General features: G+C 41.3%; 2 protein-coding genes and 6 non-coding genes across 21 annotated transcripts in view; 2 read left to right on the top strand and 6 right to left on the bottom strand.

Moving 5' to 3' along the window:
* Positions 1 to 1311: 1311 nt before the first annotated feature.
* On the bottom strand, positions 1312 to 1393 carry trnal-uag (transfer RNA leucine (anticodon UAG)). Its single transcript has one exon. It is a non-coding gene; the product is annotated as a tRNA-Leu (tRNA).
* Positions 1394 to 1985: 592 nt separating this feature from the next.
* trnal-uag (transfer RNA leucine (anticodon UAG)) lies at positions 1986 to 2067 on the bottom strand. The gene has a single exon. It is a non-coding gene; the product is annotated as a tRNA-Leu (tRNA).
* Positions 2068 to 2804: 737 nt separating this feature from the next.
* trnal-aag (transfer RNA leucine (anticodon AAG)) lies at positions 2805 to 2886 on the bottom strand. Its single transcript has one exon. It is a non-coding gene; the product is annotated as a tRNA-Leu (tRNA).
* Positions 2887 to 4030: 1144 nt separating this feature from the next.
* On the bottom strand, positions 4031 to 4112 carry trnal-aag (transfer RNA leucine (anticodon AAG)). The gene has a single exon. It is a non-coding gene; the product is annotated as a tRNA-Leu (tRNA).
* A 736-nt stretch (positions 4113 to 4848) lies between these two features.
* Positions 4849 to 4930, bottom strand: trnal-aag (transfer RNA leucine (anticodon AAG)). Its single transcript has one exon. It is a non-coding gene; the product is annotated as a tRNA-Leu (tRNA).
* A 737-nt stretch (positions 4931 to 5667) lies between these two features.
* trnal-uag (transfer RNA leucine (anticodon UAG)) lies at positions 5668 to 5749 on the bottom strand. The gene has a single exon. It is a non-coding gene; the product is annotated as a tRNA-Leu (tRNA).
* Positions 5750 to 7728: 1979 nt separating this feature from the next.
* Positions 7729 to 14244, top strand: LOC118940227 (uncharacterized). Its single transcript, XM_036948709.2, has 2 exons — positions 7729 to 8321; positions 12768 to 14244. The coding sequence occupies exons 1-2, from the start codon at positions 7964 to 7966 to the stop codon at positions 13958 to 13960; spliced, it is 1551 nt and encodes a 516-aa protein (XP_036804604.2). The 5' UTR covers positions 7729 to 7963; the 3' UTR covers positions 13961 to 14244.
* Positions 14245 to 19984: 5740 nt separating this feature from the next.
* The window catches only part of gpank1 (G-patch domain and ankyrin repeats 1), a 15680-nt gene continuing 13022 nt past the window's right edge, over positions 19985 to 22642 (top strand). For 2 of the 14 annotated variants that reach the window (XM_090194756.1, XM_090194760.1), the window contains exons 1-3: positions 19998 to 20074; positions 20563 to 20860; positions 21249 to 21383. In XM_090194756.1, coding sequence (XP_090050882.1) covers positions 20639 to 20860; positions 21249 to 21383 — 357 coding nt within the window. In that variant the 5' untranslated portion in view covers positions 19998 to 20074; positions 20563 to 20638. Of the gene's footprint in view, positions 20075 to 20562; positions 20861 to 21233; positions 21384 to 22642 lie in introns of all 14 variants that reach the window. The other 12 variants (XM_090194752.1, XM_090194759.1, XM_090194758.1 and 9 more) reach the window with 11 other exon arrangements.

Raw genomic sequence — 22642 nt, 5'->3', positions numbered from 1 at the left:
TAGCTTGTGCAAACAAACTCAATAAAGATGGCAGTGGTGTGACTTGAACCCACGCCTCCATAAAGACTAAATCCAGCGCCTTAGACCGCTCGGCCACACTACCCAGCTCTGGCAAGATTTCCCCACTTTCTCGTCAGTTACCTAGAGCGTCTGCACTCCCTTGTATTTTAGTCTTCTTTTTCATTTTCTTCTTTAAAATCTTTATGTATCTCATGTTGCTCTTGCGTCCTTCATCTTTTTTTGATTCTCTTTTTAAAAATCTTAATTTATCTGATGTTGCTCTTTCTTCCATCGTATAAACTTAGAATTAGTTTCTGCTTTTTTGTCTGAAGCAGATTGATTTAGAAAAACAGGGCAGATAATTGCAATAACAGACGTGGGAATTAGGGTAAAGGCTGGATTCCCTTTATTTGTCCGGTGTCCTTGGTGGCCTTGTTTGAAATTACATGACAGTTTTCTGTTGAGAAAAAGTTAAAGCGGTGGACTTTGATCCCACACCTCTGAAAGACTGGATCCTTAAATCCAGTTCTCTGGACAGCTCGGCCACAGTACCAACTGTTAAAATGGACTGCTGGGTCGTCCCACAGACCATCACAACTTTCCTTTTTTCCAATTTGACTTGAACAACCACCAGTAGGAGGTGCAAATGCCACCGCGGGGGGCACAGGACTTGGTGGCTGGTTGGTTAAGGCGATGGACTATTGAGTTGGAACCCCATCCGTGACACACAACATTGCTTCTTTTCTCCCTTGCATGGCCCTACATGAAAGTAAACACGCTGAAATAAAGCAGAACAGGGACTCCCGGGTGACGCAGTGGTTAAGGGCGCTGTACAGCAGCGCCAGCTGTGCCACCAGGCTCTGTCGTAACCGGCCGCGACCGGGAGGTCCGTGGGGCGACGTACAATTGGCCTAGCGTCGCCCGGGTTAGGGAGGGCTTGGTCGGTAGCGGTGTCCTTGTCTCATCACGCACCAGCGACTCCTGTGGCGGGCTGGGCACAGTGTACGCTAGCCAAGGTGGCCAGGTGCACGGTGTTTCCTCCGGCGCATTGGTGCGGCTGGCTTCTGGGTTGGATGTGCGCTGTGTTAAAGAAGCAGCGGCTTGGTTTGTTGTGTATCGGAGGACACATGACTTTCAGGCTTTCAGACTTTCAAAAACCCAATTAAGGGGATGGACTAGACTATTGAGTTGGATCCCCATCCGTGACACACAACATTGCTTCTTTTCTACCTTGCATGGCCCTGCATGAAAGTAAAAACGCTGAAATAAAGCAGAACATGTGAAAGCTTGCGCAAACAAACTCAATAAAGATGGCAGTGGTGGGATTTGAACCCACGCCTCCTTAGAGACTGGAGCCTAAATCCAGCGCCTTAGACCGCTCGGCCACACTACCCAGCTCTGGCAAGATTTCCACACTTTCTCGTCAGTTACCTAGAGCGTCTGCACTCCCTTGTATTTTAGTCTTCTTTTTCATTTTCTTCTACACTATTGAGTTGGAACACCATCCGTGACACACAATATTGCTTCTTTTCTACCTTGCATGGCCCTGCATTAAAGTAAAAACGCTGAAATAAAGCAGAACATGTGATAGCTTGCGCAAATAAACTCAGTAAAGATGGCAGTGGTGTGATTTGAACCGACACCTCCGAAAGACTGGGTCCTTAAATCCAGTTCTCTGGACAGCTCGGCCACAGTACCAACTGTTAAAATGGAATGCTGGGTCGTCGCACAGACCATCACAACTTTCCTTTTTTCCAATCAAGGATTTGACATGAACAACCACCGGTAGGAGGTGCAACTGCCACCGTGAGAGCACAGGACTTGGTGGCTGGTTGGTTAAGGCGATGGACTACACTATTGAGTTGGAACCCCATCCGTGACACACAACATTGCTTCTTTTCTCCCTTGCACGGCCCTGCATGAAAGTAAAAACGCTGAAATAAAGCAGAACATGTGATAGCTTGCACATACAAACTAAATAAAGATGGCAGTGGTGGGATTTGAACCCACGCCTCCTTAGAGACTGGAGCCTAAATCCAGTGCCTTAGACCGCTCGGCCACACTACCCAGCTCTGGCAAGATTTCCACACTTTCTCGTCAGTTACCTAGAGCGTCTGCACTCCCTTGTATTTTAGTCTTCTTTTTCATTTTCTTCTTTAAAATCTTTATGTATCTCATGTTGCTCTTGCGTCCTTCATCTTTTTTTGATTCTCTTTCTAAAAATCTTAATTTATCTGATGTTGCTCTTTCTTTCATCGTATAAACTTAGAATTAGTTTCTGCTTTTATGTCTGAAGCAGATTGAATTAGAGAAACACGGCAGATAATTGCAATAATAGACGTGGGAATGAGGGTAAAGGCTGGATTCCCTTTATTTGTCCGGTGTCCTTGGTGGCCTTGTTTGAAATTACATTACAGTTTTCTGTTGAGAAAAAGTTGTAGTGGTGGACTTTGAACCGACACCTCTGAAAGACTGGGTCCTTAAATCCAGTTCTCTGGACAGCTCGGCCACAGTACCAACTGTTAGAATGGACTGCTGGGTCGTCCCACAGACCATCACAACTTTCCTTTTTTCCAATCTAGGATTTGACATGAACAACCACCGGTAGAAGGTGCAACTGCCACCGTGAGAGCACAGGACTTGGTGGCTGGTTGGTTAAGGCGATGGACTACACTATTGAGTTGGAACCCCATCCGTGACACACAACATTGCTTCTTTTCTCCCTTGCATGGCCCTGCATGAAAGTAAAAACGCTGAAAGAAAGCAGAACATGTGATAGCTTGTGCAAACAAACTCAATAAAGATGGCAGTGGTGGGATTTGAACCCATGCCTCCTTAGAGACTGGAGCCTTAATCCAGCACCTTAGACCGCTCGGCCACACTACCCAGCTCTGGCAAGCTTCCACACTTTCTCGTCAGTTACCTAGAGCGTCTGCACTCCCCTGTATTTTAGTCTTCTTTTTCATTTTCTTCTTTAAAATCTTTATGTATCTCATGTTGCTCTTGCGTCCTTCATCTTTTTTTGATTCTCTTTTTAAAAATCTTAATTTATCTGATGTTGCTCTTTCTTCCATCGTATAAACTTAGAATTAGTTTCTGCTTTTATGTCTGAAGCAGATTGAATTAGAAAAACACGGCAGATAATTGCAATAACAGACGTGGGAATTAGGGTAAAGGCTGGATTCCCTTTATTTGTCCGGTGTCCTTGGTGGCCTTGTTTGAAATTACATTACAGTTTTCTGTTGAGAAAAACTTGCAGCGGTGGACTTTGAACCGACACCTCTGAAAGACTGGATCCTTAAATCCAGTTCTCTGGACAGCTCGGCCACAGTACCAACTGTTAAAAAGGACTGCTTGGTCGTCGCACAGACCATCACAACTTTCCTTTTTTCCAATCAAGGATTTGACGTGTAGGAGGTGGAGGTGCAACTGCCACCGCGGGGGCACAGGACTTGGTGGCTGGTTGGTTAAGGCGATGGACTACACTATTGAGTTGGAACCCCATCCGTGACACACAACATTGCTTCTTTTCTCCCTCCCCCTCCCCAGATAATTTCAAAAACAGAGGTGGGAATTAGGGTAAAGGCTGGATTCCCTTTATTTGTCCGGTGTCCTTGGTGGCCTTGCTTGAAATTACATTACAGTTTTCTGTTGAGAAAAAGTTAAAGCGGTGGACTTTGATCCCACACCTCTGAAAGACTGGATCCTTAAATCCAGTTCTCTGGACAGCTCGGCCACAGTACCAACTGTTAAAATGGACTGCTGGGTCGTCCCACAGACCATCACAACTTTCCTTTTTTCCAATCTAGGATTTGACATGAACAACCACCGGTAGAAGGTGCAACTGCCACCGTGAGAGCACAGGACTTGGTGGCTGGTTGGTTAAGTTGATGGACTACACTATTGAGTTGGAACCCCATCCGTGACACAGAACATTGATTTTTCTCTCCCTTGCATGCCCTACATGAAAGTAAAAACACCGAAATAAAGCAGAACATGTGATAGCTTGCGCAAACAAACTCAATAAAGATGGCAGTGGTGGGATTTGAACCCATGCCTCCTTAGAGACTGGAGCCTTAATCCAGCACCTTAGACCGCTCGGCCACACTACCCAGCTCTGGCAAGCTTCCACACTTTCTCGTCAGTTACCTAGAGCGTCTGCACTCCCCTGTATTTTAGTCTTCTTTTTCATTTTCTTCTTTAAAATCTTTATGTATCTCATGTTGCTCTTGCGTCCTTCATCTTTTTTTGATTCTCTTTTTAAAAATCTTAATTTATCTGATGTTGCTCTTTCTTCCATCGTATAAACTTAGAAATCGTTTCTGCTTTCATGTCTGAAGCAGATTGAATTAGAAAAACACGGCAGATAATTGCAATAACAGACGTGGGAATTAGGGTAAAGGCTGGATTCCCTTTATTTGTCCGGTGTCCTTGGTGGAATAGTTTGAAATTACATTACAGTTTTCTGTTGAGAAAAAGTTGCAGAGGTGGACTTTGAACCTACACCTCCGAAAGACTGGGTACTTAAATCCAGTTCTCTGGACAGCTCGGCCACAGTTCCCACTGTTAAAATGGACTGCTTGGTCGTCGCACAGACCATCACAACTTTCCTTTTTTCCAATCAAGGATTTGACGTGAAGAACCACCGGTAGGAGGTGCAACTGCCACCGCGGGGGCACAGGACTTGGTGGCTGGTTGGTTAAGGCGATGGACTACACTATTGAGTTGGAACCCCATCCGTGACACACAACATTGCTTCTTTTCTCCCTTGCATGGCCCTGCATGAAAGTAAAAAAGCTGAAATAAAGCAGAACATGTGATAGCTTGCGCAAACAAACTCAAAAAAGATGGCAGTGGTGGGACTTGAACCCACGCCTCCTTAGAGACTGGAGCCTTAATCCAGCGCCTTAGACCGCTCGGCCACACTACCCAGCTCTGGCAAGATTTCCACACTTACTCGTCAGTTACCTAGAGCGTCTGCACTTCCTTGTATTTTAGTCTTCTTTTTCATTTTCTTGTTTAAACTCTTTATGTATCTCATGTTGCTCTTGCGTCCTTCATCTTTTTTTGATTCTCTTTTTAAAAATCTTAATTTATCTGATGTTGCTCTTTCTTCCATCGTATAAACTTAGAATTAGTTTCTGCTTTCATGTCTGAAGCAGACTGAATTAGAAAAACACAGCAGATAATTGCAATAACAGAGGTGGGAATTAGGGTAAAGGCTGGATTCCCTTTATTTGTCCGGTGTCCTTGGTGGCCTTGTTTGAAATTACATTACAGTTTTCTGTTGAGAAAAAGTTGCAGCGGTGGACTTTGAACCGACACCTCCGAAAGACTGGGTCCTTAAATCCAGTTCTCTGGACAGCTCGGCCACAGTACCCACTGTTAAAATGGACTGCTGGGTCGTCGCACATCCGAGCCCAAGTTTCCTTGTTTCCAATCAAGGCTTTGACATGAACAACCACCGGTAGGAGGTGCAACTGCCACCGCGGGAGCACAGGACTTGGTGGCTGGTTGGTTAAGGCGATGGACTACACTATTGAGTTGGAACCCCATCCGTGACACACAACAGTTGTTATTTTCTCCCTTGCTTGGCCCTACATGAAAGTAAAAAGGCTGAAATAAAGCAGAACATGTGATAGCTTGTGCAAACAAACTCAATAAAGATGGCAGTGGTGGGATTTGAACCCACGCCTCCTTAGAGACTGGAGCCTAAATCCAGCGCCTTAGACCACTCGGCCACACTACCCAGCTCTGGCAAAATATTCACACTTTCTCGTCAGTTACCTAGAGCGTCTGCACTTCCTTGTATTTTAGTCTTCTTTTTCATTTTCTTCTTTAAAATCTTCATGTATCTCATGTTGCTCTTGCGTCCATCGTCTTTTTAGATTTTCTTTTTCAATATTCAAATATTAATATACAAATACTGTTAGACTTTTACTCAAGTAGTATTTTAATAGTTGACTTTCACATTTAATTGAGTCATTTTCTATTAAGGTATCTTTACTTTTACTCTAGTATGACAATTGGGTACTTTTTCCACTACTGTTTAACATTGAGCTCAATTTTTTTTTTACTACATAAACCTCTTGACTCTGTAATTGGCAGCGTAGAAATCCCCCACCATCCCCCACCATAACCCATGTGTAACCTACAATGTTGTACTACATTACATTTCATTCAAACTTAAAATGAACAGACAATCAACAATGTTTGAATTTGTTTGTTGACAACAATGTTGCAGACAATCAACATTGTACGGTTTTAACATGGAGCACGACATTACATCCATGCAAATACATTAGCTATATTATAGCAAGTAGGATATTTCATTTATTTATGTTTGAAAATGTGGAAACATTTGTATACCCATAATGCAACAGGATTGCGGTGAGGTTTGTCAATGTCTTGACAAAAGTGTTCCGTTCGAACTTCGCCCACTGTTAAACTAACCCAAGATTTATCCTTGCTGTTGTTTCTCATGGCAGCAAAGGAAGCACAGTGAACAAATGAGGTGGGCAGAGTCAAGCACGATCTAGCGAGATTCTATTGGCCTGTTTTACCATGTATTTGCATATTTTTCCATTAGGAAACGCCTACTCTATGATTTTCGCTTGTGATAACTCAATTCGCCCTTGCACTTCTAAACAATGCAATATTTGTTAAATCATGTTGAAAACATTTAGTACACTCTGTTCTTAACATATTCTATTTTTTGGGAACAGAAAACTGCATTGAGATCGAATTTTTCATAGATGAGAAAATATCGAAATAAGTTTCGTCTCGCGCCATCTTCTCCCACTTCCTGCCATTGGACTTCGTCTAATCACCATATTTGGTGGTGAGAAGTTCTAAATGGTGGCTTCAGAATTCCCCTTCTGGCTGTGATAAAAGCGATCACATGTTCGTCGGAACTAGGAAACGTGGAAATGTCCAAGTGAACTTGGCATCCGACAATTTGATGACGTTGTTCTGATGACAAAACATTCACTGCCTCGTGAATGTTCCCGTCAGTATTTTGGGGCGTTAGGGTAACCTAGTAACCTAGAGCGTTGGACTAGTAACCGGAAGGTTGCAAGTTCAAACCCCCCGAACTGACAAGGTACAAATCTGTCGTTCTGCCCCTGAACAGGCAGTTAACCCACTGTTCCTAGGCCGTAATTGAAAATAAGAATTTGTTCTTAACTGACTTGCCTAGTTAAATAAAGGTAAAATAAAAAAAAGGTCCCTCAGTCTAGTAGTGAATGACTAATCCTTCCTCTGTCATATATACAACATCTGTAAGGTCCCTCAGTCTAGTAGTGAATGACTAACCCTTCCTCTGTCCCCCATACATACAACATCTGTAAGGTCCCTCAGTCTAGTAGTGAATGACTAATCCTTCCTCTGTCCCCCATACAACATCTGTAAGGTCCCTCAGTCTAGTAGTGAATGTAATTGTTACGCTATTTAGAAGGAGCTCTTATCTTTTATGTTATCTGTTTAAGTGAATTAATATGAATTTGCCTTAAATGTTTATGCAGATGTACAGTATTTACATTTTCACTGCACTAATCAATCAACGCGTTCTTATCTTTGTACGTTTCCATATAATATCACACTTCAATTAAATAAATAAATAAACGTTTCGTCTTGTAAATATTTTCCTCAACTGCGTTTACCCACTCCAGTCAACAGGTGGCGATGTGAGTCTCAGGTGATGCTGTCAGAGTGTGACGTATAATCTAGTGGACAGGACGACGCCTCTTCAACAATAACAAGTATAGTCAGCCAGCTTCGTAGCCGAAATAGGCAAAAACATTAAATCTCTTTAGTCTGTTGTGGTATATATTATTTCGTGTGTTTTAAATATACTTCTGTCGTATCTATTTACGTTGTTTGTTGGGTAGCTGGCTTGCTAAGTTAGCAGTAGCACTAGGCTGTTTGCTAATGCTAACTATCTAGCTAGTTAACATCCCCGACCATGAACTCACTAAACTACTACCCCGGTGTTAAAGAAGAGGAGGTCTGCTGGACGGAGAAAGAGGGTCTCGTGAAAGAGGAGAAGGAAGAGGAGGCTGTAACAGTAAAAAAAGAAGTAGAGGGTGAGGCTGTTACAGTGAAAGAGGTTACAGTGAAAGAGGAAGTTATAGTGACAGAACAGCAAGAAGTTACAGTGAAAGAGGAAGTTATAGTGGAAGAGTTTACAGTGAAAGAAGAAGCTTTCAGCGTGAAAGAGGAGGATGCTGTTTATGGAGTGGAGGAGGAGGAGGGGGAGATTACTGTGACGTTGAAAGAGGAGGAGGAGGAGGAAGAGGATACGGGAGATCTGATTAATACTAGTAAGTAACGTTACTGTCTTAGAAACAGGGGCACAAACTCTTCAATCATTGAAGATTGTTAGGTCACATGGTTGAAGAGCTATAGAAAGTTTCAAATATTTATCTTAAAACATGAAAGTGATTTATGGGAAAACCTACCCTGAAGGTGGTTTGAGGTGTTTCAGTCATATTGTGAAGGAGCTATTAAAGTTGTTTTTTTAAAGTATATTTAAATATATATATATCTCATTTAAATACACACACACACACATATATATATATATATATATATATAGCATCGTTCATATATATATATATATATATATATATATATATATATATATATATATATATATATATATATATATTCTACAAATGTTGCTAAAATGCTATAAGAAAACCAAAGGGAGGAAACCATATGAACAGTAGAAATAAGGCTGGTAGGTCACGTGGTTGAAGAGCTATAGACATTTTTTTTATTTTTTAAATTTATATAAATTGTGTAAGTTATTTATGGGAAAACCAAAGGGTGTGTAATACGTGTCCCTACCCTGTGAACAATCCAATGTTGGTTTGGGGTGTCTAGGTCACATGGTCAAGTAGAGACCCAGAGCAAGGAAATGGTATATCATACCATTTGAGGAACAATGGCAAATTAATTCTGCTTTGAAAGTCGATAAACATCTGAGCCTTAAGCCTTAAGAGAAAATGCCCCCTTGTCTGTTTTGGTACACCTACTGGAGAGATCGTATTTGTCTACACCCATTCAGCATCGTTCACACCCTCTTAAGCCTTAGCCCCACCCATCTCTTTAAGGAGTCACATGTGAGGCCATGTGCTAAACAGAGGGAGTAGTGTAGTAAACAGCCAAAGATTCCAAGACTAAAGGCTGGTTTATACTAGGTCTATCTGTAGACAGTTGTCGCAGTGACATCATGAATATTCTATTGTCGTCTGACATCATGAACATTCTATTGTCGTCTGACATCAAACTTGTCGTTGTCGTTATAAAAAAGTATAAACACAAAAATGTCTGCATGACATCATCAGCCTGCTGGTCCAAAATAGCATAACTGGTGTATTTTAACACCAATAAACCCATCTGTTTAAAAATGTATTTAGTATATTTCAATCTGTCAAACCAGGCGACTAAATCAAACTTTCTAAACAATGTTTTGGTTTGTTTCTAGTTTGTTACCTGTCTATCTAACAATAAGTTACCTGTCTATCTAACAATAAGTGACCTGTCTATCTAACAATAAGTGACCTGTCTATCTAACAATAAGTGACCTGTCTATCTAACAATAAGTGACCTGTCTATCTAACAATAAGTGACCTGTCTATCTAACAATAAGTTACCTGTCTATCTAACAATAAGTTACCTGTCTATCTAACAACAAGTTTACCTGTCTATCTAACAATAAGTTACCTGTCTATCTAACAATAAGTTACCTGTCTATCTAACAATAAGTGACCTGTCTATCTAACAATAAGGCTAATTAAGGCTAATTAATTGAGTATATACAGTGGGGAGAACAAGTATTGGATACACTGCCAATTTTGCAGGTTTTCCTACTTACAAAGCATGTAGAGGTCTGTAATTGTTTTATCATAGGTACACTTCAACTGTGAGAGACGGAATCTAAAACAAAAATCCAGAAAATCAAATTGTATGATTCTTAAGTAATTAATTTGCATTTTATTGCATGACATAAGTATTTGATCACCTACCAACCAGTAAGAATTCCAGCTCTCACAGACCTGTTAGTTTTTCTTCAAGAAGCCCTCCAGTTCTCCACTTATTACCTGTATTAACTGCAACTGTTGGAACTCGTTACCTGTATAAAAGACACCTGTCCACACACTCAATCAAACAGACTCCAACCTCTCCACAATGGCTAAGACCAGAGACCTGTGTAAGGACATCAGGGATAAAATTGTAGACCTGCATAAGGCTGGGATGGGCTACAGGACAATAGGCAAGCAACTTGGTGAGAAGGCAACAACTGTTGGCGCAATTATTAGAAAATGGAAGAAGTTCAAGATGACGGTCAATCACCCTCGGTCTGGGGCTCCATGCAAGATCTCACCTCGTGGGGCATCAATGATCATGAGGAAGGTGAGGGATCAGCCCAGAACTACACGGCAGGACCTAGTCAATGACCTGAAGAGAGCTGGGACCACAGTCTCAAAGAAAACCATTAGTAACACACTACGCCGTCATGGATTAAAACCCTGCTCATGCCAGCGCATGTCCAGGCCCTACTGAAGTTTGCCAATGACCATCTGGATGATCCAGAGGAGGAATGGGAGAAGGTCATGTGGTCTGATGAGTCAAAAATATAGCTTTTTGGTCTAAACTCCACTCGCCGTGTTTGGAGGAAGAAGAAGGATGAGTACAACCCCAAGAACACCATCCCAACCGTGAAGCATGGAGGTGGAAACATCATTCTTTGGGGATGCTTTTCTGCAAAGGGGACAGGACGACTGCACCGTATTGAGGGGAGGATGGATGGGGCCATGTATCGCGAGATCTTGGCCAACAACCTCCTTCCCCCAGTAAGAGCATTGAAGATGGGTCGTGGTTGGGTCTTTCAGCATGACAACGACCCGAAACACACAGCCAGGGCAACTAAGGAGTGGCTCCGTAAGAAGCATCTCAAGGTCCTGGAGTGGCCTAGCCAGTCTCCAGACCTGAACCCAATAGAACATCTTTGGAGGGAGCTGAAAGTCCGTATTGCCCAGCGACAGCCCCGAAACCTGAAGGATCTGGAGAAGGTCTGTGTGGAGGAGTGGGCCAAAATCCCTGCTGCAGTGTTTGCAAACCTGGTCAAGAACTACAGGAAACGTATGATCTCTGTAATTGCAAAAAAAGGTTTCTGTACCAAATATTAAGTTCTGCTTTTCTGATGTATCAAATACTTATGTCATGCAATAAAATGCAAATTAATTACTTAAAAATCATACAATGTGATTTTCTGGATTTTTGTTTTAGATTCCGTCTCTCACAGTTGAAGTGTACCTATGATAAAAATGACAGACCTCTACAGGCTTTGTAAGTAGGAAAACCTGCAAAATTGGCAGTGTATCAAATACTTATACCAAATCTGGAGTCAATCTGACTTATGGTTCATGAGAAGATTTTAAGTATTTTTAGCATTAGCATTAATTAGCATTAGCATTAATTAGCATTAGCAAATGTGGTAACGTGCATCTATAGCTACAGTGCGGCCATATTAAAATGCAGCAACCAAAACCTTTAAAGACTGATGTCATGAGTCCAAAGACCAAATTTGGAGTGAATCTGACTTAGTTTATGAGAAGTAGATTTGTTTAATGATTTATTTTAAATCGTTAGCATTAAATAAAAGTAAATTGTTAATAATTTCCGTCCGTTTTGTAAGAATTCAATGCCAAACTTAACGTGGTTCATCATGGTAATGGATTGGATGACCCTAAAATATTTCAAGTTGATAGGCCCTTGTAGAGTGGATATAAATGATAGGCCCTGTAGAGTGGATATAAATGATAGGCCCTGTAGAGTGGATATAAATGATAGGCCCTTGTAGAGTGGATTTAAATGATAGGCCCTGTAGAGTGGATATAAATGATAGGCCCTGTAGAGTGGATATAAATGATAGGCCCTTGTAGAGTGGATTTAAATGATAGGCCCTTGTAGAGTGGATTTAAATGATAGGCCCTGTAGAGTGGATATAAATGATAGGCCCTTGTAGAGTGGATATAAATGATAGGCCCTTGTAGAGTGGATATAAATGATAGGCCCTTGTAGAGTGGATATAAATGATAGGCCCTTGTAGAGTGGATATAAATGATAGGCCCTTGTAGAGTGGATATAAATGATAGGCCCTGTAGAGTGGATATAAATGATTGGCCCTTGTAGAGTGGATATAAATGATTGGCCCTTGTAGAGTGGATATAAATGATAGGCCCTGTAGAGTGGATATAAATGATTGGCCCTGTAGAGTGGATATAAATGATTGGCCCTGTAGAGTGGATATAAATGATTGGCCCTTGTAGAGTGGATATAAATGATAGGCCCTGTAGAGTGGATATAAATGATTGGCCCTGTAGAGTGGATATAAATGGGAACGATCAATAAGTAGTAGAAGAAAGAGAATAACAACAGGTTTTTGGGAGCTTCGCTGTGAACCCCTAATTAGTCATTCAGGGCATATCATCTTAACTGTTGATGCTTTCACTCTAGATAACAGCGTCTTCTAAACGACTAAGATGTCAAAGTAGAAGAAAGAGAATAACAACGGGTTTTTGGGAGCTTCGCTGTGAACCCCTAATTAGTCATTCAGGGCATATCATCTTAACTGTTGATGCTTTCACTCTGGATAACAGCGTCTTCTAAACGACGTCAAAGTAAAATGTACGTGGAGGTTTCATTTCAGGTTTAACTAAATAATCTGCTGAACTAAATACTCTGTTTGTCTTTGGCAGGAGAGAGATCAGACTCTCACTCTGACGGCAGCAAGAGTCCCTCAGAGGAACCAGACACAGAGACGCCCAAACCAGCGAGACGACGCCACTGCTTCAACTGTGGAAAGAGTTTTACTAAGTTACAGAACCTAAAAAAGCATGAGAGGACACACACAGGAGAAGAGCCTTTCCAATGTTCCCAATGTGGAAAGAATTTTATTCAGTTAGCGAGCCTGAAAAGACATGAGAAAATACACACAGGAGAGAAGCCTTACCACTGTTCCCAATGTGGAAAAAGTTTTAGGTTGTTAGGTAGCCTTAAGGAGCATGAGAGAATACACACAGGAGAGAAGCCTTTCCAATGCTCTCACTGTGAAAAGCGTTTTACCCAGTTAGGGAGCCTAAAAGATCACGAGAGAATACACACAGGGGAAAAACCTTTCCAATGCTCCCAGTGTGGAAAGCGTTTTACCCAGTTAGGGAACCTAAAAGATCATGAGAAAATACACACAGGACAGAAGCCTTTCCACTGCTCCCAGTGTGGAAAGAGTTTTACCTACTTAGCGCATCTGAAAAACCATGAGAAAGCACACACAGGAGAGAAGCCTCACCTCTGCTCTCAGTGTGGAAAGAGTTTTACCCAGTTAGGAGACCTGAATAGGCATGAGAGAACACACACAGGAGAAAAACCTTTCAAATGTTCCCAGTGTGGAAAGAATTTCACACGGTTAGGGAACCTAAAAGAGCATGAGAGGACACACACACGGGAAAAGCCCTACCCATGCTCCCTGTGTGGAAAGAGTTTTACCCAAGTAGGGTATCTGAAAAAACATGAGACAACACACACAGGAGAGAAGACTCACCTCTGCTCCCAGTGTGGAAAAAGTTTTACCCAGTTAGGGGACCTGAATAGGCATGCGAGGACACACACAGGAGAAAAGCCTTTCAAATGTTCCCAGTGTGGAAAGAATTTTACCCGGTTAGAGAACCTAAAAGAGCATGAGAGGACACACACACGGGAAAAGCCCTACCAATGCTCCCTGTGTGGAAAGAGTTTTACCCGATCAGGGAACCTAAAAGAGCATGAGAGGACACACACACGGGAAAAGCCCTACCAATGCTCCCTGTGTGGAAAGAGTTTTACCCACTTTGGGTATCTGAAAAAACATGGGAGAACACACACACAGGAGAGAAGCCTCACCTCTGTTTCCTGACTGGAAAGAGTTTAACTAAGTTAGGGGTCCTGAATAGGCATGACAGGACACACAGGAGAGGATAAGACTTTTCACTGTTCCCAGTTGGGAAAGAGATTTAACCGGTTAAGGCATCTGAATAATCATGAAAGAGGACATACCACTGCTCTCATTGTGCAAAGACATTTTCCCGATCAGGGGAAAACACACCAGATAACTTTTCTTGCCCAGAGAGAGATTTTTTTTTATTTGCAAGTAGACAAATAATGCTGGCGACTATATAAATATTTACACAAAAAAATAAATGAAACATGGCGTTGATCAATACCAAACTGAACTGACTCAAGAGAAAACAGGAGAGAATTGAGGAGCTGTGTTCTGTCTGATGTTTTTGACTAAGAACTTGTGGTTTTGTTTATGTCACATGAAATCAAATTGTTTATATGGATGATTCTCCGTAAACCAGTTTTAAAACAGTTTCTGTAGATAATGGAGTTACAAAACCATGAAGCATCTGTAAAAACCAACTGTCATTCTGAGGACTAAGTTTAGTAGTTACAAAACCAACTGTCATTCTGAGGACTAAGTTTAGTAGTTACAAAACCAACTGTCATTCTGAGGACTAAGTTTAGTAGTTACAAAACCAACTGTCATTCTGAGGACTAAGTTTAGTAGTTACAAAACCAACTGTCATTCTGAGGACTAAGTTTAGTAGTTACAAAACCAACTGTCATTCTGAGGACTAAGTTTAGTAGTTACAAAACCAACTGTCATTCTGAGGACTAAGTTTAGTAGTTACAAAACCAACTGTCATTCTGAGGACTAAGTTTAGTAGTTACAAAACCAACTGTCATTCTGAGGACTAAGTTTAGTAGTTACAAAACCAACTGTCATTCTGAGGACTAAGTTTAGTAGTTACAAAACCAACTGTCATTCTGAGGACTAAGTTTAGTAGTTACAAAACCAACTGTCATTCTGAGGACTAAGTTTAGTAGTTACAAAACCTACTGTCATTCTGAGGACTAAGTTTAGTAGTTACAAAACCAACTGTCATTCTGAGGACTAAGTTTAGTAGTTACAAAACCAACTGTCATTCTGAGGACTAAGTTTAGGAAAAGTGTCTTATTTTCAATACATTTTATTTTCACCTGAATCGTCTGAATGCGTCTGAATTAAATTCTTGGGTCATTTTATACTGTTTTGCTTTAGAAAAACCTAACTTATTTAAAATAAAACCCAAAGTATGTTGCTGTAATTTGTCCATAAATCATAAAAAAAATTATATTCGTTGAAGTTTACATTATACTATAATATTTATTATGTACAAACACAGTGTCTGTGGACATGTTGGGAAAAAAAAGTCTGATTTAATTTTAAACATGTTTATTTTCAGTGTTATTTAACTCAGACCTTTACATGACAAGAGCAATGTAAAAAAATATATATATATTAGAAATTGATTAGTTTATAACTGTTATGGTAATTAGAACGTAAAATGCATAATATCTGATAAAAACTTTTTTTTAAATAATTATAATTATGAAATAGATAAGTACACATCCTGATCTCAGTGATCCAAGAGGACATTTCATGACAAATGACACTTGAGGAATGTTGTGGTAAAATGCATAATATCTGATAAAAACTTTTTTTTAAATAATTATAATTATGAAATAGATAAGTACACATCCTAATCTCAGCGATCCAAGAGGACATTTCATGACAAATGACACTTGCGGAATGTTGTGGTAAAATACGACCTTATTCTAAGATAGAGACTTTGCTACTGTGGTGTTTTCATCTCGAGATATGATCATGTCCTAAATCAGATTTTTTTTTAAAAAGGGCAAATAGGTATTTTGTTTAGATTATGAGTGTTGATTATGTAAATACAAGTATAAAACCTCCCGTCTTTCATTGTATGATTTGGATATTGCTGAATGTAAATGATTATATCATTTAAAGGAGGTACAGTGTATTCAGGAAGTACTCAGGCCATTTTAAAGTTTTACCACATTTTGTTACGTTACAGCCTTATTCTAATATGTTTTTATTCTCCCCTCATCAATCTACACACAAGGACAAGGCATATTGAAATCAGACCTTCTTGTGGAGTATCTGATCATCTATTTGTATAGGAGTGGTTAAAACATGCTAATAATGGACCTCTGAGTACATCAACGAAAAGTTTGAAAAATAAAAAAAAACGGATCCTGGAGATTTCCACTTATTAGAGGCTTTAATTGCATCAAGAAGTTCCTCTTCTGTAATTTAATCACATGAGTCTTTCTGTACAGCTGTTAGTTTTATATTATTAATAGGGGGAAAAATCCATACAGTTAGCGTCGGTTAGAGGAGTTGGAGGAGACTGAAATGAAAACATTAAAGTACTTTACTTCCTCTTTCAAAATGTCATTTGGCGAATCACAGGTGACTCCGTCATTTGTCTCGAGTTTCAGTAAATTATTTTTGGTAGCATTTCTATGTTGAAGATTGAAAAAATAATAATTTGGTGCATTTTTCCCCAATAACATTTATTATTGTTACCCATCTACCTATCACTGCCCTAAGTGCACCAAATTATTTTATAATGAGAATGTCGAAAGCTCCCTCGTCTTTGTAGCTGAATCTGTGCTTGAAATTCAATACTTGACTGAGGGACCTTACAGATGTTGTATGTATGGGGGACAGAGGAAGGGTTAGTCATTCACTACTAGACTGAGGGACCTTACAGATGCTGAATAGGGGACAGAGGAAGGGTTAGTCATTCACTACTAGACTGAGGGACAGAGGAAGGGTTAGTCATTCACTACTAGACTGAGGGACCTTACAGATGCTGTATGTATGGGGGACAGAGGAAGGGTTAGTCATTCACTACTAGACTGAGGGACCTTACAGATGTTGTATGTATGGGGGACAGAGGAAGGGTTAGTCATTCACTACTAGACTGAGGGACCTTACAGATGTTGTATGTATGGGGGACAGAGGAAGGGTTAGTCATTCACTACTAGATTGAGGGACCTTACAGATGTTGTATGTATGGGGGACTGTGGAAGGGATTAGTCATTCACTACTAGACTGAGGGACCTTACAGATGTTGTATGTATGGGGGACTGAGGAAGGGTTAGTCATTCACTACTAGACTGAGGGACCTTCCAGATGCTGAATGTATGGGGGACTGAGGAAGGGTCAGTCATTCACTACTAGACTGAGGGACCTTATAGATGTTGTATGTATGACAGAGGAAGGGTTAGTCATTCACTACTAGACTGAGGGACCTTACAGATGTTGTATATATGACAGAGGAAGGATTAGTCATTCACTACTAGACTGAGGGACAGAGGAAGGATTAGTCATTCACTACTAGACTGAGGGACCTTACAGATGCTGTATGTATGGGGGACTGAGGAAGGGTTAGTCATTCACTACTAGACTGAGGGACCTTACAGATGCTGTATGTATGGGGGACAGAGGAAGGGTTAGTCATTCACTACTAGACTGAGGGACCTTATAGATGTTGTATGTATGACAGAGGAAGGATTAGTCATTCACTACTAGACTGAGGGACCTTACAGATGCTGTATGTATGGATGTATGGGGGACAGAGGAAGGGTTAGTCATTCACTACTAGACTGAGGGACCTTCCAGATGTTGTATGTATGGATGTATGGGGGACAGAGGAAGGGTTAGTCATTCACTACTAGACTGAGGGACCTTACAGATGCTGTATGTATGGGGGACAGAGGAAGGGTTAGTCATTCACTACTAGACTGAGGGACCTTACAGATGCTGTATGTATGGGGGACAGAGGAAGGGTTAGTCATTCAAAGATCACATCAACCCCTATTAAATCACAAGGAGTCCATGTACCTTATTATGTGATTTGTTCAGCCACATTTTTTATATTTTTTATATGTAACTAGGCAAGTCAGTTACGAACAAATTCTTATTTATAATGACGGCCTACACCGACCAAACCCGGACAACGCTGGACCAATTGTGCGCCGCCCTACGGCACCTCCGATGACGGCCGGATGTGATGCAGCCTGGATTCAAACCAGGGAGTGTAGTGACGCCTCTCGCACTGAGATGCAGAGCCTCAGACCACTGCGCCACTCGGGAACTTTCACTCCTGAACTCATTTAGGCTGAATACTTATGCAACAAAATGTGAAATGAGTCATTTCAAAAGGCACTGTATTTTATACACGGTTTGTCTGTTAAACGTTGGTTACTATGATGACAATCCCATGGTTGAAATTTCACTGTCGAAACAATAGTTTATGTTGGCGACTTTTTGGAAATCCAATGTATTTTCCACGTCGATTCCATGTCACAATTTGTTGACTAAATTACGTTGAAACAACATTGATTCAACCAGTTTGTGCCTAGTTTACTATTTTCCTCTAGCTACTAGCTCAACAGCCACATCCTTTATTACCAGACTGAGGTCTTGTGCCTAGTTTAATATTTCCCTCTAGCTACTAGCTCAACAGCCACATCATGTATTACCAGACTGAGGTTTTGTGCCTAGTTTACTATTTTCCTCTAGCTACTAGCTCAACAGCCACATCCTTTATTACCAGACTGAGGTCTTGTGCCTAGTTTAATATTTCCCTCTAGCTACTAGCTCAACAACCACATCATTCATTACCAGACTGAGGTCTTGTGCCTAGTTTAATATTTCCCTCTAGCTACTAGCTCAACAGCCACATCATGTATTACCAGACTGAGGTCTTGTGCCTAGTTTACTATTTTCCTCTAGCTACTAGCTCAACAGCCACATCATTCATTACCAGACTGAGGTCTTGTGCCTAGTTTAATATTTCCCTCTAGCTACTAGCTCAACAACCACATCATGTATTACCAGACTGAGGTTTTGTGCCTAGTTTACTATTTTCCTCTAGCTACTAGCTCAACAGCCACATCCTTTATTACCAGACTGAGGTCTTGTACTTAAAGGAATGATTTGTACCAAATACAACGCTCTTAGTTATGATAACATTGATAAGTTGTTAACATACAAAAACATTCACAACCTCATGAATGTTTCCATCAATGTTATTCCACCATGTCAGAGAAAACACAGGCGCTGATTTTACACTGAAGAAAAATATGAACACAACATGTAAAGTGTTGGTCCCATGTTTCATGAGCTGAAATAAAAGATCCCAGAAATGTTCCACACGGCACATAAAGCTCTATAATGTTGTGCACAAATTTGTTTACATCCCTGTTAGTGATTATTTATACTTTGTTAAAATAATCCATCCAGGTGTGGCATGTCAAGATGCTGATTAAACATCATGGCCATTACACAGGTGCACCTTGTGCTGGGGGGACAATAAAAGGACACTCTAATGTGCAGTTTTGTCACAAAACACAATGCCACAGATGTGTCAACTTCTTGAAGGAGCGTGTAATTAGCATGATGACACTGCAGGAATGTCCACCAGAGCTGTTGCCAGAGAATGTAGTATTCATTTATCTGCCATTAAGCCGATGCCGATGCCGTTTTAGAGAATTTGGCAGTACATCCAACCGGCCTCACACCCGTAGACCACGTGTAACCACGCCAGCACAGGATCTCCACATACGGCTTCTTGAGACCAGTCACCCAGACAGCTGATGAAACAGGGGAGTATTTCTGTCTATAATAAAGCCCTTTTTGGGGGAAAAACTCATTCTGATTGGATTGGCCTGGTTGCCCAATGGGTAGGCCTATGCCCGTCATGTGAAATCCATAGATTAGGGCCTAATGAATTTATTTCAATTGACTGATTTCCTTACATGAACTGTAACTCAGTATAATCGTCGACATTTTTCCATGTTGCGTGCATATTTTTTCGTTCAGTAAAAAATTATTTGATTAATGCAACATATTTTGGTCTGAATATCAATAAAATGTGGAACACCAATATTTAATATCGACTGGTACACCGTTTAGGCGCGCTATTATAGACCTATGTGTTAATTTTCTTTTGACTTGAATTAATGTAAAATCGTGTCCTAAAAGGACTTTTGCTGCGTTACCAACTCCGGTCAGCAGGGGGCAATGTGGAGACGCGTGACGTAGAAAATAGTGGACATGACGTCGCAAACCAACAACAACAAAGATGGAGGCACGTTACCTCGGGTAGGGAACTAACTATTTTGATAGTATTTTTTACATTTACACTCTTTATTTTATATAGAGAAATAAACGTTTTGTTAAATATATAAGTAAACTTTTTGTTATATATATATATATATATATATATAAACTTTTTGTTAAATATCTAGGTACCTAACGTTAAATTCAGTGTGCTAGCTTGCTAGCTGCCCATTGCTAATTCTGGTTGATAAGTCACAGCCAGCTAGCCTATTATCCTTTACGACCGAGCGTCGAGGCACAGACAAAATATTTGGTTGAGGCTAGCTAACTACACTTAGCTACTTACTAAAAGTAACAATATGATGGAGGAATTAGACTAATCATTGAGTTAGCCACTGTAGTTAATTAGCTGTATGAAGAAAAAATAACCTTACACCGACATTTCCAGACTCCAGAAAAGTGATTAACGAACGTCAGTTACCTCGTTTACATAAATCTAGTCACTATCCGACTGGTCAACTGTGTTTTAGGTGACTGTAACGTTACTAGTCTGTCTAGCGGTCAGCTAGCTATTCCAGCGCCGCCGACCACCAACCGGTCCCAGACATGAGCTCTCTAAGCTACTTCACCCCGGCCCGAGAAGAAGAGCTGCTGTGGTCGGGAAACGCAGGCGCAGCCACCGGACCTCAACCCAGCACCCTCGGAGGAGAGGAGGCACGGCGCTTCTATCAAAGCCTCATAGAAGAAGGGGATGGAGAGGAGAGACGAGGAATGGAGCAGAGGGGGAGAGAGAAACGCAGGGGGAGAAGAGCAGGGCAGCACGTCCAGGTACCACAAATATAGCCTAGTAGCTACATCATCTATGATCATGACATGTATGATTTAAAAAATAAAGTATTTCCTCAGTATATATACACAGTACCAGTCAACAGTTGACACCTACTCATTCCAGGGTTTTTCTTAATTTGTACTATTTTCTAACATTGTATAATACTATTGAAGACATCAACACTATGAAATAACACATATGGAATCATGTAGTAACCAAAAAAGTGTTAAACAAATCAAAATATATTTTATATTTGAGTTTCTTCAAAGTAGCCACTCTTTGCCATGACAGCTTTGCACACTCTAGATGCACCAGTGAAACATCTGCTGATTGACCAAAATGTAACTAAAGTACATGTATTCTTTCCCACAGGCTAGCAGGCAGCAGGCTAGCAGGCAGCAGGCTAACACCACCAGCACTACCACAGAACTGGAGGGGCTAAGACTGCTGCGTTGTGCCCAGGAAGGAGACCTGTCTGGGGTGAGAGGCCTGCTGTCCCGGGGGGTGGATGTCAACTTCCAGGTAGGTAACACAGGATCTGAACCTGGGTCTCCCACGGGGAGAAACCAAGTAGGAGAATGGATTACTAGACCGCGTTGACGGATTGAAAAGTGATTTTAGTTTTTATCACCGGGCTGCTTCCCGGGCGTGAGCCAGGTGCCCCGTTCAAAGCCCACGGAGAAGATGGCTCAAACCAAAAAGTGACCTAGGCGATGCATGTAGACTAATGAGTAGAGGATGCTGTGTTTTCACATGCTGAAGTGGGGCTTTTAAAAAAAAATGGTTTATTTGCCTGAAAATGTAGTATTTTTACCTCAGGAAGTTGGTTTCTCCTGAATTAGGGAGAACGGGCTTGTGGTGAAGGCTGGAGCGGAATCAGTGGGAATGTTAGACATGACATCACACACACGGTTTCCATGGTTTCTCCTGAATTAGGGAGAACGGGCTTGTGGTGAAGGCTGGAGCGGAATCAGTGGGAATGTTAGACATGACATCACACACACGGTTTCCATGGTTTCTCCTGAATTAGGGAGAAAGGGCTTGTGGTGAAGGCTGGAGCGGAATCAGTGGGAATGTTAGACATGACATCACACACACGGTTTCCATGGTTTCTCCTGAATTAGGGAGAACGGGCTTGTGGTGAAGGCTGGAGTGGAATCAGTGGGAATGTTAGACATGACATCACACACACGGTTTCCATGGTTTCTCCTGAATTAGGGAGAAAGGGCTTGTGGTGAAGGCTGGAGCGGAATCAGTGGGAATGTTAGACATGACATCACACACACGGTTTCCATGGTTTCTCCTGAATTAGGGAGAAAGGGCTTGTGGTGAAGGCTGGAGCGGAATCAGTGGGAATGTTAGACATGACATCACACACACGGTTTCCATGGTTTCTCCTGAATTAGGGAGAAAGGGCTTGTGGTGAAGGCTGGAGCGGAATCAGTGGGAATGTTAGACATGACATCACACACACGGTTTCCATGGTTTCTCCTGAATTAGGGAGAAAGGGCTTGTGGTGAAGGCTGGAGCGGAATCAGTGGGAATGTTAGACATGACATCACACACACGGTTTCCATGGTTTCTCCTGAATTAGGGAGAACGGGCTTGTGGTGAAGGCTGGAGCGGAATCAGTGGGAATGTTAGAAAATTCATCACACACACGGTTTCCATGGTTTCTCCTGAATTAGGGAGAACGGGCTTGTGGTGAAGGCTGGAGCGGAATCAGTGGGAATGTTAGACATGACATCACACACACGGTTTCCATGGTTTCCATGTGTTGG

This window comes from Oncorhynchus mykiss, chromosome 13, assembly GCF_057628025.1.
Source record: "Oncorhynchus mykiss isolate SJ-2025 chromosome 13, ASM5762802v1, whole genome shotgun sequence".
NCBI classification, from domain to species: Eukaryota; Metazoa; Chordata; class Actinopteri; order Salmoniformes; family Salmonidae; genus Oncorhynchus; species Oncorhynchus mykiss.
This window is presented reverse-complemented; position numbering and strand designations above follow the sequence as displayed.

Excerpts from the sequence above, each read along its gene's own strand:
- LOC118940227 (XM_036948709.2), top strand. The coding sequence starts at position 7,964 with ATGAACTCACTAAACTACTACCCCGGTGTTAAAGAAGAGGAGGTCTGC. Across the intron at positions 8,322-12,767 it reads GGGAGATCTGATTAATACTA|GAGAGAGATCAGACTCTCAC; the intron begins GTAAGTAACGTT and ends TGTCTTTGGCAG.